At 44.0% G+C, this 17660-nt stretch overlaps 1 protein-coding gene across 1 annotated transcript; it reads right to left on the bottom strand.

Annotated features, from left to right (window-relative positions):
* Nucleotides 1–16691: 16691 nt before the first annotated feature.
* On the bottom strand, nucleotides 16692–17660 carry LOC309544339 (olfactory receptor class A-like protein 1; the record flags this gene model as incomplete). Its single annotated transcript, XM_082243243.1, has 1 exon — nucleotides 16692–17660. One exon carries the CDS (start codon nucleotides 17658–17660, stop codon nucleotides 16692–16694), a length of 969 nt encoding a protein of 322 aa, XP_082099369.1.

Below are 17660 nucleotides of genomic sequence, written 5' to 3'. Positions count from 1 at the left end.
CTACACACACACAGGCATTGTAACCAAGTTTGGACCCGGTTCTAGGACATTTAACAGGAATGGCGGCTGAGGAGAGCTATATACAGAGACAGAGTGGTGGTTGTTAAAGCAGGACAGCCCACCAAGAGCCACTCTGTTGTTAGTGGAACTGCATCTAACAAAGGCACTTAGTCAGATGTAGAAGCAATAGCTCTTTGCAGGCAGGAACCCGAGGCCCCCTTTAAGCGTGTAGTAAAAAGTCAGTGTCCAGCTTACATCCCTGAGGCTACTGATCCCAGCACCACCTTTTCAGGAAAGGCCAGCCCGTCTGGCTACAGCTGCTCTTTCACTAGGCCTCCTGGCTACTTCTCCACAGTCCTCCTAGTCTGATACCACAGTCCTCCCAGTCTGCTCACTCATCAGCCCAACCGGCTGACTACTCCCGGATGTGCTGACTCTCTCCGTTGTCCTCTCCCTGCCCCAATGCCTCCAAGAAGGATTCCTCCATGTGTTGTAGATGGTCTCTCCAACACCTAAACCCCAGGCCCAAGGTCACCCCCCAGACTAGGGGGCACCCTCAAGGGCCACCGACAGCCTCCTCAATACTCCATCTCCATCTTCCAACCGACTGCCCCTGCTTGCATGACCCAGAAGTATTTATGAGGTACCTGGCCCCTGCCAGCCCACTTTGCTTAAATGTTAAAAATGTTTACAACTATTTTATTGTACAATTTTTTTAAATTATTTATTACAATGTTTAATTATTATTATTTTTTTTAATATACATTATTTTTTAACAGGACAGGGAAGCTTGCAGTGCTGTAAGGGGGGGGGGGGGTGTGCACACAAGAAGGGGGGGGGATCAGAAGCTGGTAGAACAGGCAGGGGGATCAGTGTCGGAGAAGCAATTACAGGAACAATGCCCTGTGTCTGTGTCTCTCCTTGCAGCAGCTGAAAGCTGGCAGGAGGGGGAGAAACTGGCTTTTAGCTGCTACGGAGAGCCGCACAGGGCTTCCTTCTGTAATTGCCCCTCCACCCGACCGCACCGATTCCCTGTGCTGTTGGGGCCCCCCCCCCAGTGTGCCCGGGCCCGATACAGGAGGACTGGTGGTCCCCCCTATCAGCGGCTAATAACCATCCCTAAAATATGGGCATCCACCGGGGGTGGGGGGGAGGGGGGGTGGTGTTACAAATCCTCATATGAAATAATACAATACTGAAAACACGGAGTAGCAAAACGGTAAAATTAATGTCAAATATTACCTAAAATAATTGTTATAATTAGGATCCATGCAAACTAATACAAGCAAACCAATAACATATACATTGCATACCTGACATTTCCCAATAATATGTTTTAAAAGCAGCATTTACAGATCACAAATCTGCAATTACGGGATCAATACAGCAATAAAAATGAAATATCGGTCTCGCTTATGAGAGTCCTGGCAGCGCTCCACCATCATGGAGAAGGAGTATTATAGAGGGCAGATTGGCGATTAGCTGGTTGTCTCTCCCCCCCACTGCCTTCCGCTCCCTCTTATTAGAGCTGATGTGATAGTCCCCTATCTTCTGCAGACTGACATTAGTTTCAGCCCATGGATTTTCCATCTCCCTCTATTTGCTGTGATATTAAATTCGTATTAGGGACTTTCATAGCCGGCAGCGTGAATGGAGCCTCATCGCTTCGAGTGAGCCAGATTGCTCTTTCATACTGCTGCCATTGGATCTGTAAACAGCTATTAGGATGGAGCTGTTATTTGTGCCGCTCAGAGGTACTATTTAGATAAGTTGAGATCATCAATCTTTCTTTTTTTTTTTTTTTCTTTTTTAAGCAGTTATTTTTTATGTCTCTTTAGTTGCAAATATCTCACTAAAAATGCACATTTAAAAAGTAATACACTTTCCATTCATTGAATAAATGAATGTCCTTATATTACAAAGGAAGCATTTAAGCCAACCTGTGCTTTGCTCATGGACAACAAAGACAACAGGTGGATGGGATCTATTTTTACAGGGGGGTCTGTTATTGCTGAGGAGGTCTATTGTTGCTGGTGGGGGACCTACTTTTGCTGGGGGTGGGTCTTATATTGCTGGGGGGAGGAGTTAGTTGTTGCTGGGAGTTGCTCACCTCCCCATCGCTCCCCCACTGTTCCATTTATTTACTGGAACCAAAGGAATATGAACTGGTACTTAAAGCAGAGTTTCACTCAAAAGTGAAACTTCTGCTTATCTGTCTCCGCCCTCCCCCCCCCACACATTTGGCACCCTTTGGGGGGGGGGGGGAGGGGGGGTACATCAGAGGTTCGGCCCCCTACTCCTCCCTCTGCTTCCTGTCCAATTACCGGGCGCTGCGCTCTTTGCATTAACCTCCTTAGCGGTAATCCCGAGCGTGACTCGGGGTTGGTTTTTCATATCAGGAGCGGTAACACCGAGTCACGCTCGGGGTGGATTGCAGAGAGCGCAGCGGTGTCTCTTACCTTCTCCTGGCGATCCAGCGATGATCTCTCATTGCTGTGACCGCCAGCCGAGAGTCCCGCCGCTCCTCTGTCGGTCTCCGTCGCTCTGATCACTTCCTAGTTCCGTTCCCTGCAGCAGCAATGCTGCATGGGAGCGTAACTAGGGAGGGAAATTCAAAAAAAAAAAAAAAAAAAAACGTTGCACAAAACACAAAACACATTTTATATTTTATATATATATATATATATATATATATATATATATATATATGCATATATATATATGTATATATATATATATATATATGCATGCATATATATATATATATATATATATATATATATATATATATATATATATATATATATATATATATATATATATATATACACCGGTATATATACAGTATATATGCATATATATATATATGTGTATATATATATATATATATATATATATATATATATACACACACACATATATCTATATATAATATATAATGCATGAATTATAATCTAATCAATAATATAATTTTATTATATATATTATATATTAAATAATAAAATAATATTATTGATTTGATTATAATTCACGTGTTTGTGTTTCAAATTTATCACATCTGGGATGTCTACTAGACTCTTGTTTTGGTCAGGTTTAAGTCAGTAATTACTAAGAGTTGTAGGCCTATAATACATAACGCCAAATTTCCATGAAAAGAATTGTACCGCTTTTGGTATGTAATTCCTGACATAATCATACCGCCAGGGAGGTTAAGATAAAAAAAAACTTCTGCCTTTACAATCACTTTATTTAAACAACCTGAAGTTAGAAGCCAATTGGTTTCTATGCACAGCTGCACCAGATTCTGTGTGCACTAGTTTTAGTAAATAACCCCCAAAATGTTATGATGTATAGACTGTCTAGGCATGGCAAAGTTCAAAAACTCAGAAAAGAGCCTAATTTTTATTGCAGAATGCAGATGCATTGCTTTCTAGTGTAACAGTGGTTTGGGGTGCAATTTAACCACTTGCCGACCGCTCACATTGAGCGTACTGCGGCAAAGTGTCTCGTTATCGTCCAGCGACGTAGGTCTACGCCGCTGGACTCCTCCCCTTGTGGGCGGCCCTCTTCCCTGATCGTGAGGAAATCCGCCCACTTGTGTAAACTAAGCAGGCGGATCTCCTAAGTGACAGGCAGGGACAGATTACAGGATTCAGCATAGCTGAACATGCGATCTGTCCTTGTGTCACTCAGTCCCCTCCCCCCACACACGTCAGTAAGCATGAGACATACATTAACCCCTTGATCACCAATAAAAGTTAACCCCTTCCCTTCCAGTGTCATTTTTACAGTAACAGTGCATATTTATAGCACTGATTACTGTAGTAATGTCACTGGTACCCCCAAAAGTGTCAAAAATGTCAGTTAGGGGTCCGATCTGTCCGCTGCAATGTCGCAGTCCCGCAAAAAAAAAAAAAAATCGCAGATCGCCGCCATTACTAGTTAAAAAAAAAACAATAAAAATTACATAAATTTCCCGTAGTTAGTATCTGCGATAACTTTTGCGCAAACCAATCAAAATACGCTTATTGCAATTTTTTTTTACCAAACATATGTAGCAGAGAACAAATTGGCCTAAAATGTTAAAAAATTTAGATTTTTACATTTTTTGGGGGGAATTTCATATAAAAAAAATGTGAAAAATATTGTTATTTTTTCAAAATTGTTGCTCTTTTTTTGTTTATAGCGCAAAAAGTAAAAATTGCACAGGTGATGAAATACCACCAAAGAAAGCTCTATTTGTGGGAAAAAAAAGGACATAAATTTTATTTGGGTACAGTGTCGCACGACCGCGCAATTGTCCGTTAAATTAACGCAGTGCCGAATCGCAAAATATGGCCTGGTCAGGAATGGGGTAAAATCTTCCGGTCTTAAAGCGGTTAAAAATACGCTCATTGAGAATTTTTTTGTCAAAGACATGTAGCTAAATACATTTTGGCCTAAATATATGACAACAATTGAATATATTGGATATTTTTTAATTGTCAAAGTAGAAAAATATTGTTATTTTTTCAAAATTGTCGCTTTTTTTTATTAATATCAGAAAAAAGTGATCAAATACCACCAAAAAAAAGCTATATTTGTGGGAAAAAAAGGACGTAAATTTCATTTGGGTACGGCGTTGCATGATCGCGCAATTGTCAGTTAAAGTCACACAGTGCCGAATCGCAAAAAGTGGCCTGGACGTAAAGCAGGAAAATCCTCCGGTCCTAAAGTGGTTAAATTGAATGGCTCTGCAGTGCAACATGGTTTGTCTACTACTATGCACTGCAACAATGCATAGTAAAATGTATGTTTTATCACATATTACCAAAATGCAACAGTGTAAAGGGGGGCCTAAGGCCCCTAGCACTAGATTCATTGCATTAGCACATCTCTGCTACCATGAAATTTGAATGGGCTGGCAGCACAGCATAAGGCAAAGACAAATAGGCAGGCTCTTATTTCTTTTAAATGGCATTTAAAGAACTCCTTGTATTTTTTCGTAATTACCGTAATACAAGGCATTTTCTGATTAGATGAGGTGGAGAGGCAGGGCAGTGACATCACAATCTCCACCCTATCCAATCAAAGAGAATGCCCTGCATTCATTAAAAAAATCAAGGCGTTCTATGAATGAAGGAACTAGCGAGTGAGTATACCCTTGTGGTCAGTGTGACACAGGACATGGAAAATGGCGGCGATCACTGTAGTAATGCCAGATACTAAAGTGGTTGCCACCTTCCACAGCAGTCCAACAGGAATGAGGTATGCATATTTATATTGTGACCTGCTAATGCTGGTAGTGCTGCTCTAAGCAAAGAAGGAGAGTGTATGTAGTCCAGCTGACACTCAATAATGGGGTGCTGGCTGAAAATATCACCACCCAGTAGTGTGTAGCATACTTCGAAAAATCACTGCTCAAGCCATTCTATCCAGTCTATGTGGTTAACATGTGTAGCACCCTCCTAGGTAGGTGCTTGGAAAAAGCATATATGTGGCCCTGTCTGCTTATCAGGGGGGCCTGATCAGTTAGTTAATCTGTCACATGCTTCCAACTGTGGTCTGTTGAGTCTGGGGAGTCTCCCCACTGTATCCAATGAGGGACCTTGTTGGACAGTGGAGGAAAACTGGTCAATAGCACATCAGGGTTTTTGACTGTCCCAGTGAGCGGTAATTGCCACTGTGCACCCTGGGATTGGAAATAAATCCTGAGGGAGCATGTGAGTGTCTTTTGGCGGGAGCATCAGTCCCAGGAGGAGGTTACGGCTGTCTCTCTTCCTGCTGAAGTGTGAATGTGGTCCGGGCAGTCGGCCTAGGGACCGGAGGTTGAGCTGGGCTGCAGGGGATCCAGAGTGTGCTGACCGAGTGGAGCTGCTGGGCAGAGATCTTCAGGGAAAACAGTGTCGTGAGTACTCAAGATCTGCCCAGGGGTTTGCCTAGGAGAGGGGACCACTCCACAGAGGTCAAGGGGGATCCAGGAGCCAGCTAACCGGGAGTTTACAGTAAATGGGGTGCCAAGCGTTAAAGCCCTGAAGTTTGGGGAGTAACGAGGGCGCCAGGAAGGTCCCTGAAGTGTTCAGCAATACAGTTTGCATTAAAGTCAGCTACCTCAGGAAGGAGTATCTTGGGGAGCTCAAAGGGACTTTTCCACAGTCAGAGGTGAAGTTCTAGTAAACGGCCTAGCCGTGACCAGCGTCAGTCAATGTTAACCAGCGTCAGTGAAGCGTTAATCAGCGTCAAGCAGCATTTTTCAGTGTCCCTGCCTAATTGTGCATGGTTCAGTTGTTGGAGTGTCCCACTTCTCCCTTCTCCCATCCAAGTTCTCAAATAAACCCAAAAAACCAAAGAAGCTGGACTGGTTCTTGTCTAAGGTGCTCACACTTGAAAAAAATGCTTAAAGGTACTGTTGTTGCTAGCGGTAACCCATGGGGGACCCACACTCAGCAACTCCCTTGGGAGTAGTGCTACACATGTGTAAGAGGACCTCTAGGACTAAGCCCCGGTGGGTGGGGGGAAACATGTCGGAGGGTGTGGCTCGTAGAGTGGTGTAAACCTGAGGCCATTTTACACATTAACCACATAGACTGGATAGGGTTGAGCAGCGTTTTTTCTAAGTATGCATACTTACACTGGTCCAAGGTGGACCAGAAGATAAGTTACCTGCACTCCAGACAACTTCAAACTCACGTTGGACAATGATAACCTGTTACTCCTCTCATTTTCTACCAAAACAGACAAGTCTCAGGGGCTGGGGTGGACTCTCTGGGTGAGATCCCCACTGCTTGTCACCCTCTCCCCATATCACCTAGTCCTTGCACCATGGGGCACAAATGGTTCACATTTATATGTTGCAGTGTGCTACAACGCAAGTGCATTGTACTGTTCTGCCTAGATGCCATGGGGAGCCATTTGAGAACAATGTGACTGGCCAGAGGGGTGATATCTTCTATCTACGCTCATTGAGAATTTTTTTGTCAAAGACATGTAGCTAAATACATTTTGGCCTAAATATATGACAAAAATTTAATATATTGGATATTTTTTAACTGTCAAAGTAGAAAAATATTGTTATTTTTTCAAAATTGTCCCATTTTTTAATTAATATTGCAAAAAATGAAAATCGCACAGGTGATCAAATACCACCAAAAGAAAGCTCTGTTTGTGTGAAAAAAAGGACGTAAATTTCGTTTGGGTACGGCATTGCATGACCGCGCAATTGTCAGTTAAAGTTGCACAGTGCCGAATCGCAAAAAGTGGCCTGGACGTAAGACAGCAAAATCCTCCGGTGGTAAAGTGGTTAAAGTGGAAAATTCCTTTAATCTCCATAATATGGTTCCATCACTTTTACTACCACAACCAAGGTTTAAGTATTGTACAATGCTGCAAGGCTTACTGTGTTACTGTATATGATGTGTACATTCAGTATATCCGATTCCTCACTCCAGGAAGCAACAATTATCTCCTTGGACACTATCTTATTCAGCTACCTTTGTACAGTGTGTAGCAAGCAATTTAATGGAGAGTATAATAACACAACAGTACCATGCCAGAATCTCAAGTCTATGTGGAGTGGGATTTCGAAAATATAGTAATGCTTAGGATAGTATGAGCAGGATAGGTATTTTTGAGCATTGTGTCTTCAACTCACCTTACCTTTTTTGTTTTCTAATGTCGATGTTATGGCATACCTCCTAGCCTCAAAAGTTGCGAAAGAGGGACAACCTGGAAAGGAGGAAACATGGCATGCTGTGACGAGAAACACGTCTATATTGCACTAGATATTGGGCATGGCCTTAAGAAACATGGTTAAATGTAGTCTAAGCCTTCTCACAGTATTCACTGCACACATATGCCACAGTACTTTGTTATGTACAACACGGGGTATACTGTAGATTGCAGCGGCCAGCAGTATGTGTTAAAGTATCTCTTACATTGCTGGTCAGAAGGTGGAAAAGATGTACACTGTCTGTGGTCAATGACGAAAAAAAACGGCCAGCATTGATGGCCAAGGCTAGGAATAATGCCCAGTGTCCTTGGTCAGTGGAAGAGAAAAAAAGGCATTGGTGGTCACTGGTGGGAGAAAGTGTCTGGCATTAATAGTTCATGGGAAGAAAAAACCCCAGTGTCGGGGGTCAGGTGGAGGAAGTATGCTCAATATCTGAGGTCAATGGGAGAAGAAATGCCCCACTGGGTAAGAAATGGTACTAGTGCTCAATTGAGAAGATGGGGGGCATTGTTCATTGTGTGTGTGTGTGGGGGGGGGGGGGGGGGACACTGGTGCTCTATGGGGGGAAAGGGAGAAGCTGATATTAATATTTTCTACATTGCCCCCTGAACCAGAGGCGTAACTAGAACCTTCAGGGCCCTGTTGCAAGAAACCATGAAGGGCCCCCCAGACCCCTGGCCGGGGCCCTTACCTTCAAGCCCAGGGCTCTTCCCACTACTCCTGGGGCACTTTACACTCGTTGCATGGCCTTTTATTACGGTCCCGCAGCAAGATTCTTTCACAAGTTCTGCAGTGGGCCCCCTTCCTGCAATCTTGTGGGCCCACTTCCTGCAATCTTGGGGTCTCCCCACAGTGGTGCAATGCCAGGGTCCGGTCGCAAGTGTGACCTTTGCGATCCTGGAAGTTCACCCACTGGTTTGCTATCGGGCCCCCTGGAGCATGGGGCCCGGTATCGATTGCAACCCCTGCAACCCCTGTAGTTACGCCCCTGCCCTGAACACTGACTTATGCTCAGATTCCTAAGGTATTACTTAAATTTAGGTCCTCCCATGCAATCAGCAGTAAGTGCTCTCCATCCAGTTCTGTCAGCTGTTGACCCATCAGCCTTGTCCCATGGGACCTTGATGGCTTTCAGATCTGTTTTAACCACTTAAGCCCCGGAGGATTTGGCTGCTAAACGACCAGGGGGTATTTTGCGATTCGGCACTGCGTGACTTTAACGGACAATTTGCGCGGTCGTGCGACGCTGTACCTAAACAAATTTGACGTCCTTTTTTTCCCCCAAACAGAGCTTTCTTTTGGTGGTATTTGATCACCTGTGCGATTTTTACTTTTTGCGCTATAAACAAAAAAAGAGTGTAAATTTTGCAAAAATAACAATATTTTTCACATTTTTTTATATGAAATTCCCCAAAAAAAAAAAGTAAAAATCAAAATTTTTTAACATTTTCGGCCAATTTGTTTTATGCTACATATGTTTGGTAAAAAAAAATCGCAAAAATTGTATTTTTATTGGTTTGCGCAAAAGTTATCGCATTTACTAACAAAGGGAAAGATTTTTGTCATTTTTGTTGTTTTTTTTAACGCGTAATGGCGGCGATCTGCGATTTTTTTTTGCGGGACTGCGACATTGGGGCGGACAGATCGGACCCTTGACTGACATTTTTGACACTTTTGGGGTTACCAGTGACATTTCTACAGTAATCAGTGCTATATATATGCACTGTTACTGTAAAAATACACTGGTAGCGAAGGGGTTAACTTTATTTGAGAGGGAGGGTTTGTGTGTGTCCCTAGGGGCGTGATTCTTACTGTGATTGGCTGTGACTTGAGGTGTAAGGACACTGATCAACGGTTCTACATACTAGAACCGTGTGATCAGTGTTTTTACACCGAGGAGAATGACAGGTGGCTTGTTTACACAAGCCGCCTGACTTTCTCCCTCTCCCCCGACGATCGCCGAGTGAGCGGCGGACATCGGGTCCGCTAGTCACACGCGCGGGGGGGTCCGTGAACACGCGGGAGCGCGCCTCCGGCTCCCCAGACCCTCCCAGGCTAGTGACGTTAATTAACGTCACTCTGCCTGTGAGGGGCTGACCGCCGCAGTAAATTTACTTGCGGCGGTCGGCAAGCGGTTAAAGGTAGGCCGCCATGTTGTCAGTGGTCTTCCTTATATACCTTCAAAACAGATCAAAATCCTTACTCCTAGGTGGTGGCATCCAGTGCAATGGATTTTGGGTATGTATGTGGTGGTCAAGCAGGTATGTCTGGTGACAATATCTTATACTGGGTTTCAAGATTTCCTCCTTGCACTGCAGTCTCTGTATGTACTGCCCAGAATTTTCAATAGACATTCTAAAGCCTAGTACACACGCAACAAATTTCCGTCGACCGGTCGTCCGTCTTTTGTCCAGTGTTGTGTTTTGTTGGTTGGAATGTGCTCTAGACTGCACACGAATTTTGTCGACCGACAGAATTCTACTTCAGAAGTGATGTCATGTGTTGGATTGCTTTGTGTTCTTTCTTCTCTGAGCATGCCTACTCTTGCTCATAGGATTTTTCCCTGTCGAAATCTGTACTGACTGCACGAAAATCGGCCGTGTTTTGACGGAGGACAAAAATTTTATAGTCTGCACACCAGAATTCTTTCGGAGTCGGTTGTCAGAAGCATCATACTAGCAAGCCGAAAATCGACAGATCGGTTGTCGGACGAAAATTCCCGGCCGAATTTCGACTCGTGTGTACGGGGCTTAAAGCGGAGTTCCAGCCATTTACTCACCTGACCAACGGTCCAGCGATGCGGCCGCCGGAAGCCTCGATCCTCTCCCTCGGCGCCGGCATCACTGCTGTGGGCACCCGGCTGTTACAGTTTGCGGCTTCACAGCCGGGTACCCACTGCGCATGCGCGAGTCGCGCTGCGCGCCGTGATTGGCCGGCAATCTTCTGGGACCTCTGACGTGTCCCAGAAGATTGCAGGGAGGGAGGGGGAGAGGAGAACTTCCGCTCAGGGTGCCGCGGCGCTCCGAGCGGAAGTGGGAGCGGGTACCTGTCAAAACTAGGTACCCGCTCCCCCCCTCCAAAAAATGACATGCCAAATGTGGCATGTCGGGGGGTCAGGACTCCCTAAAGCGGAAGTTCCACTTTTGGGTGGAACTCCGCTTTAAGAGAAAAGACCTCGGTTTTTGAGCTTTTTTTTTTTTGATCTTGGTGGGAATGATCTTTTATAGGTGCACCTTCATGATCGTGATGAATAAAGGTGCAGAACAGATTTGATATCTGCAGGCCAGCTTTGACATTAGCGTGCATTTCTAAGGTATGCATGAACTGTAGAAATGAATATCAGTTCCATATGGACATTACATCATTGCATTTGTAATAGTCTTAGCAGTTCTTGTGGAATAATGAAAATAGTTGTATTATTTTAATGGGGACCTCTGACCTTCCATGGAAAATGGAGGATCTGCTTTTTTTTTTTTTTTTCAAGTTTCCTGCTCCCATTTATCCCCCTCCCCCCTTTCTCAACACAAATGGTTTTAAAAACCCATTGACTGGCAAACCATCCCCTCCCAAAAATGAGGGGCTCCTAAGATTCAACATTCCTGTAACAGGTTGGAGTGCATTCTTGTGGGACCTAGACCGACCAGCTCTGCCGGCAGGCATACTGATGTCTTGTTAGTTGGAAGCATTGGAAGCAGGGACCAAGACAAGTATTTTTCATTTTTTTTTTTGGGGGGGGGGGGTGGTTTGGTAATCTATTGCTTTATAAAGCTATCTTTGTTGGAGGAAGGGTGCGGAAAAAAGTGGACTTGCCATTTTCATGGAGGGTCCGTTAAATAAAATACAACTATTTTTTTCTATAGGCATATTTGCATATCAACACATTGCAGTTACTCTGGAGCGCAAGAAAAAATACATTCAGGCACACGCTTTTCATGATTTAGCTAGATACTTTTTTTTTCCTCAGTGGAAATCATTAAAATTTATGTTTACATATGTATGCATTTAGCCACTTGAACGCTCCAGAAGATTTACCCTCCCTTATGACCAGGCCATTTTTTTGCCACTGCGTTACTTTAACTAACAATTGCGTGATCATGCAACACTGTACAAAAATAAAATTTAATCACCTCTGCGACTTTTATTTTTTGCGCTATAAACAAAAAAAGACAACAATTTAGAAAGAAAAAAAAAAAAAAACAATATTTTTTACTTTCTGCTATATAACATATCAAATAAAAAATTTAAAAAAATCAAATTTTTTATCAATTTAGGCCAATATGTATACTTCTACATATTTTTGGTTAAAACAATCCCAATAAGCATATATTGATTGGTTTGCACAAAAGTTATAGTGTCTACAAATTATGGTATATACTGTATACTGGAATTTTATTTATTTTATTTTTTAAATACTAATACTGGCAGTGATCAGCGACTTATAGCGGGACTGCGATATTGCAGCGGACAATCTGACAGTAACTGACACTTCTAAAAATATGCACGGTCACTTTACTAATGACACTGGCTGGAAAGGGGTTAAACATCTCGGGCGATTAAAGGATTAAATGTGTGCCTAGTCAGTGTTTTTGTGTATTGTGTGAGGTGCTTTCACTAAGGGATGTGATGGATTTTCTTTCCCTGCTTTGCAGGGAAAGAAAATCTTTTGCATACCCGCTGTCAGGGCGGAGCTCTGCATTGTGTAGCCAGTAACAATAGACCCCTCCCTCAACAGTAGATCTTGCCCGGCAATGACTGACTGCCCAGCAATATAAGACCCACCCCCAGCAACAGTAGATCTCCCACCAGCAACAATAGATCTCCTCAGCAATAATAGTACACAAAAACAAATGATGTTGGCGCTCAAGGTGTATATGCAAGGTGGATCAATTCAAGGTAATAAGTTAGGGACATAAATAGAGGACATATGTAAGGGACTGTATCAATGTTCAAATGCACGTTCCATAAAAGTTCCAGGGGGAGGATCAGCAGCAAAGGGCAAAGCTCTCCAAAAGTGTTAAGTGAAAAAGGAGCGTGTATGCCCGGTGTGGCCGTCATGCATGCTCTGAAACGCGTTGTGTGCCATCTTCCGCCCTTCCCTGACGTCACACGCCCTCACATCGCGGTCTCTGCCTACCCCTGACCCTAGCACGCCCAGAAGACGCTGAGTGCCGGCTCCCTCATTGTCTCCTGCTGACATCCCGGGCTCTGCGGTCTCAGTGTGGGTTACACCGCATCACCGGACGTCTTAGATGAGCAACAATTTTTACCTCTATGTGAGTTACTACTGTTTATTCTGTTATTATTAAATATGTTTGCACTCAGAGGCGCTCTCTTCTCTGTCTTTATCCTCAGCAATAATAGATCCCCCTGCAAAAATAGATCCCCTCCAGCTAGGAAAATTCCCTCTGCATCCAGCATCAGTAGACCCTGCAGCAGAGGCGTAACTAGAACCTTCAGGGCCCCGATGCAAGAAACCATGAAGGGCCCCCCAGACCCCTGGCCGGGGCCCTTCCCTTCAAGCCCGGGGCTCTTCCCACTAATCCTGGGGCTCTTTAATCTCATTGCATGGCCTTTTATTATGGTCCCGCATCAGGATCCTTTCACAAGTTCTGCAGTGGGCCCCCTTCCTGCAATCTTGGGGCCTCCCCACAGTGATGAAGTGCCAGGGCCCGGTCGCAAGTGTGACCTTTGAGATCCTAGAAGTTAACCCACTGGTTTGCTACACTGGAGCATGGGGCCCGGTAGCGATTGCAACCCCTGCAACCCCTGTAGTTACGCCCCTGCCCTGCAGCACAGCCCAGCACCCCTTGCCATTACATAGTTAGTGCTGGAGATGCCGGAACTGCGTTGGCCCGCTTTCCCGCTGAAAGCCCTGCTATGGAGACAGTTCACAAAACTGCGCTGTGGTGGTGTGCGCTAAAAAATGTACTGCCAGTGCATCAGCTCTGTTCTTTCCAATACACACTACCTGCCATGGGATCAGCAGCTTTCACACTTCAGGTGGCCAATGATCTTTTATTTGGCTCAGCATCTTTAGTTACTATATTATATAACCTGACAGTTTCCTTTTAAAATAAAGATTATAAAGGGGCAATTCTATAAATAACAAAAAAACAAATCCATATTAAAGCATTTGTAAACTCAAGAGCAAACAAGTAATATATCGCAGCTTGCCAGTCCCTAGATGTGAGGCCGCTGCATTCGTTTTCTTTTTTTAGTTTAGGCTTTTTCCATTTATTATCACCTATCAGGAACAAACATCCTATCCTAGGCTGACAACGCTCCTTACTGTATTGCATTTATAGAGGAACAGTGTTGTCACCCTAGAACAGGGCTACAACACCCTCAGGAAGTTTGCAAGATTTCAGGCAGGTTCAATAGGTATTTTGTGCACTAATCCGGTGGTCTCCAAACTGCTGCCCTTGGGGTTGCTGCCCTTTGCTTGCTTTTATCTGGCCCTTTGGGAAATATTAACAATAGAGCATATTTCCCCCCACTGACACCAATGAAGGGGGAAAAGCTCCTGCCAGTGACACCAACGATGGGGCACATTTACTGCCAGTGACACCATAGATAGGGCACATTTACTGCTAGTGACACCAACGATGGGGCACATTTACTGCCAGTGACACCAACGATGGGGCACATTTCCCCCCACTGACACCAATGAAGGGGGAAAAGTTCCTGCTAGTGACACCAAGGATGGGGCACATTTCCTTCCGGTGACACCAACGATGGCCCACTATTCCACTCACTGACATAAAAAATGGGGCATTGTTTACTCCTACTGATGTTGGGACATTTTCTACTTCTAATGGCCACCGTATGGCCCCAAAAGTCTGAAGGACAATAAACTGGCCCTTTGTTTGGAAAGTTTGGAGACCCCTGCACTAATCAAACAGATTTAACCACTTGCCGACTATTTACTGCGGCGGTCAGCCCCTCACAGGCAAAGCGACGTAGGTCTACGTCTCTAGCCTGTGAGGCTTTAGGGAGCGAGCGAGCGCGCACCGCTGGAGGCCCGCTCCCGCTCGCTCACGGACCCCCCCTGCGCGTGTGCCCGGCGGACCCGATGTCCGCCGGTTACTCGCAATCGCCCGTGACACCGGGAGAAAGGCAGGCGGCTGATGTAAACAAAGCCGCCTGTCATTCTCCCCTGTGTAAGAATGGAGATCATACGGTTCTGCTATGTAGGACCGTAGATCTCTTTTCTTACACCTCAAGCCACAGCCAATCACAGTTAGAAGCATGCCCCTAGGGACACACATAACCCCTCCCTCTCAAAAAAAGTTAACCCCTTTCCTGCCAGTTCATTTTTACAGTAACAGTGCATATGTATAGCACTGATTACTGTAGTAATGTCACTGGTACCCCCAAAAGTGTCAAAAATGTCAGTCAAGGGTCCGATCTGTCCGCCGCAATGTCGCAGTCCCGCAAAAAAAAAAATCGCAGATCGCCGCCATTACTGGTTAAAAAAAAAAAAAACAACAAAAATGACAAAAATCTTTCCCTTAGTTAGTAAACGCAATAACTTTTGCGCAAACCAATCAAAATATGCTTTTTGCGATTTTTTTTACCAAAAACATATGTAGCATAAAACAAGTTGGCCTAAAATGTTAAAAAATTTAGATTTTTACATTTTTTTGGGGGGAATTTCATATAAAAAAATTTGAAAAATATTGCTATTTTTGCAAAATTTTCGCTCTTTTTTTGTTTATAGCGCGTAATCAAAAAATCGCACAGGTGATCAAATACCACCAAAAGAAAGCTCTGTTTGTGGGGAAATAAAGGACATACATTTAATTTGAGTACAGCATAGAACGACCGCGCAATTGCCCGTTAAAGTCACGCAGTGCCGAATCGCAAAATATAGCCTGGTCAGGAATGGGGTAAAATCTTACAGTCTTAAATCGGTTAAAAATACGCTCATTGAGAATTTTTTTGTCAAAGACATATAGCTAAATACATTTTGGCCTAAATCTATGACAAAAATTTAATATATTGGATATTTTTTAACTGTCAAAGTAGAAAAATATTGTTATTTTTTCAAAACTTTCGCTTTTTTTTATTAATATCGCAAAAAATGAAAATCGCACAGGTGATCAAATACCACCAAAAGAAAGCTCTGTTTGTGGGAAAAAAAGGACCTAAATTTCGTTTGGGTACGGCGTTGCATGACCGCGCAATTGTCAGTTAAATTCGCACAGTGCCGAATCGCTAAAAATGTGGCCTGGACGTAAGACAGCAAAATCCTCCGGTGGTAAAGTGGTTAATAAAAAATTCTCAAAACTATATGCAGGGCCGCTGATAGGGGGGGGGGGCACCAGCCCTCTTGTAGGGGGCCCGAGCACACAGGGGGGCCCACACAGGGAGGGGGATTACTGATGGACAACAAATACAGAAATCTTCCTCCAGCACCTGAATCGGATCTGTCTCTCTCCCTGCTATCAGCTTTTATCTGTTGAGAAAGAGACAGTTGTCCCACACTAATCCCCCTCCCTGTGTGGGCCCCCCTCCCAGCACAGGCTCTAATGTTATCTCTGCTCAGGAGTTTATTTGTAACTTTGTTTCTCTCTCTCTGTCTCTCTGATCACTGAGCTCCAACTGCCCAGCCTGTATATTTTTCTCATCTCATCTTCTTTTTTATTTAACATAATTTTTTTTTAGATTTAGCAGGAATTATGTGAGTTATGTTATATTTGTGTCTTATAATAGTGATTTTGTTGTAATCTTAGCTAAATATATCTTTAATATTTTCTTGGGGGGGGGGCCCTGCCAGGTAGTCTGTACGGGGCCCCGCGATTTCTAACAGCAGCCCTGACTATATGTATACATTTCATAGAAATTCCATAACTTTTACATTCCTCTCTGTAGCATTAATATACTTAGCAACAGAAATAAGTTTTTAAAATTCATGTTTATTAAATTATTATAGTTGAAAAATAATTGGCCTAAACATATTTCATGGGTATCTACATGCCCATTATTGCTGCTGGATACTTTGCACAGTTGTTGGAATCCCCGCAAGGCGGCAGCAGTTACTGGCCTCTCCTAAATAGTCCTTCACTTGCCGGTAGCCAAAGACCATAATACACGAGCTGATAGAATAGTAAATAGAGGACAAAATCCCATATGAAGCGGCGAGCATGATGCCCCCAAAGTCATCTTCCATCACCCCAGATACAATCAGCAGCCAAACCATGTCACTGGAAATCCAGCAGATGACATAGAGAGATAGAAGAGACAACAATATCTTCGTGGCCTGGGCTGTATGCTTGTTCCAGCCACGGCTGAAGGTCATCGAGTCCCTCACTTGTCTCCGGTGTCTACAGATAAGGTCAATCGTGAATCCATTCAGTAGAATGACAAGGGTAATGAGCAAAAAGTCCACACTCACCGTGGCATAAGTCAGAATCCTCACCATTTTGTTTTGCGATGGCCCAATGCAGTTGGTGCTTGTCATCATGGAGTTGCTCTTATTACGAAAGCCTGTTGACTCTTTGTAGAGGAGATAAGGGACATGGTAGATGATGCTGACGACCCAGCAGCTGGCGAGTGACCAGTTGACGTACTGGGCTTGATGGCGATAGATGAACTTCCACCAACGGTGGCTAGGTCTCCTTATTTTGAGGAGGTGAAGGAAACTCAAGTTCTCCACTGACCAAATGCTGATCAGGCGCAGAGTGTGATAAAAATAAAGCAGAATCCTACAGCCCAGGGGCCCGAAAACCTTGGCATTGAAGAAAATGAGCAGTCCAGGGATTTCCTTGTAAAAACACAACAAGAGGTTAACCACAGCCATGTTAACAATGATTCTGTCCAATGGCAGGAAGACTCTGTTTTTGATGGCATTGCTAACAAAGGCAAAAATGAGAACCAAGTTTGCCACGGTGCCAATAAGAGCAGAAAAATAAATGATAAGAGAGACAATATCTGGAATAGTTAATAGCAT

Source organism: Pelophylax lessonae (genome assembly GCF_965119305.1).
Source record: "Pelophylax lessonae genome assembly, chromosome: 1".
NCBI classification, from domain to species: domain Eukaryota; kingdom Metazoa; phylum Chordata; class Amphibia; order Anura; family Ranidae; genus Pelophylax; species Pelophylax lessonae.
This window is presented reverse-complemented; position numbering and strand designations above follow the sequence as displayed.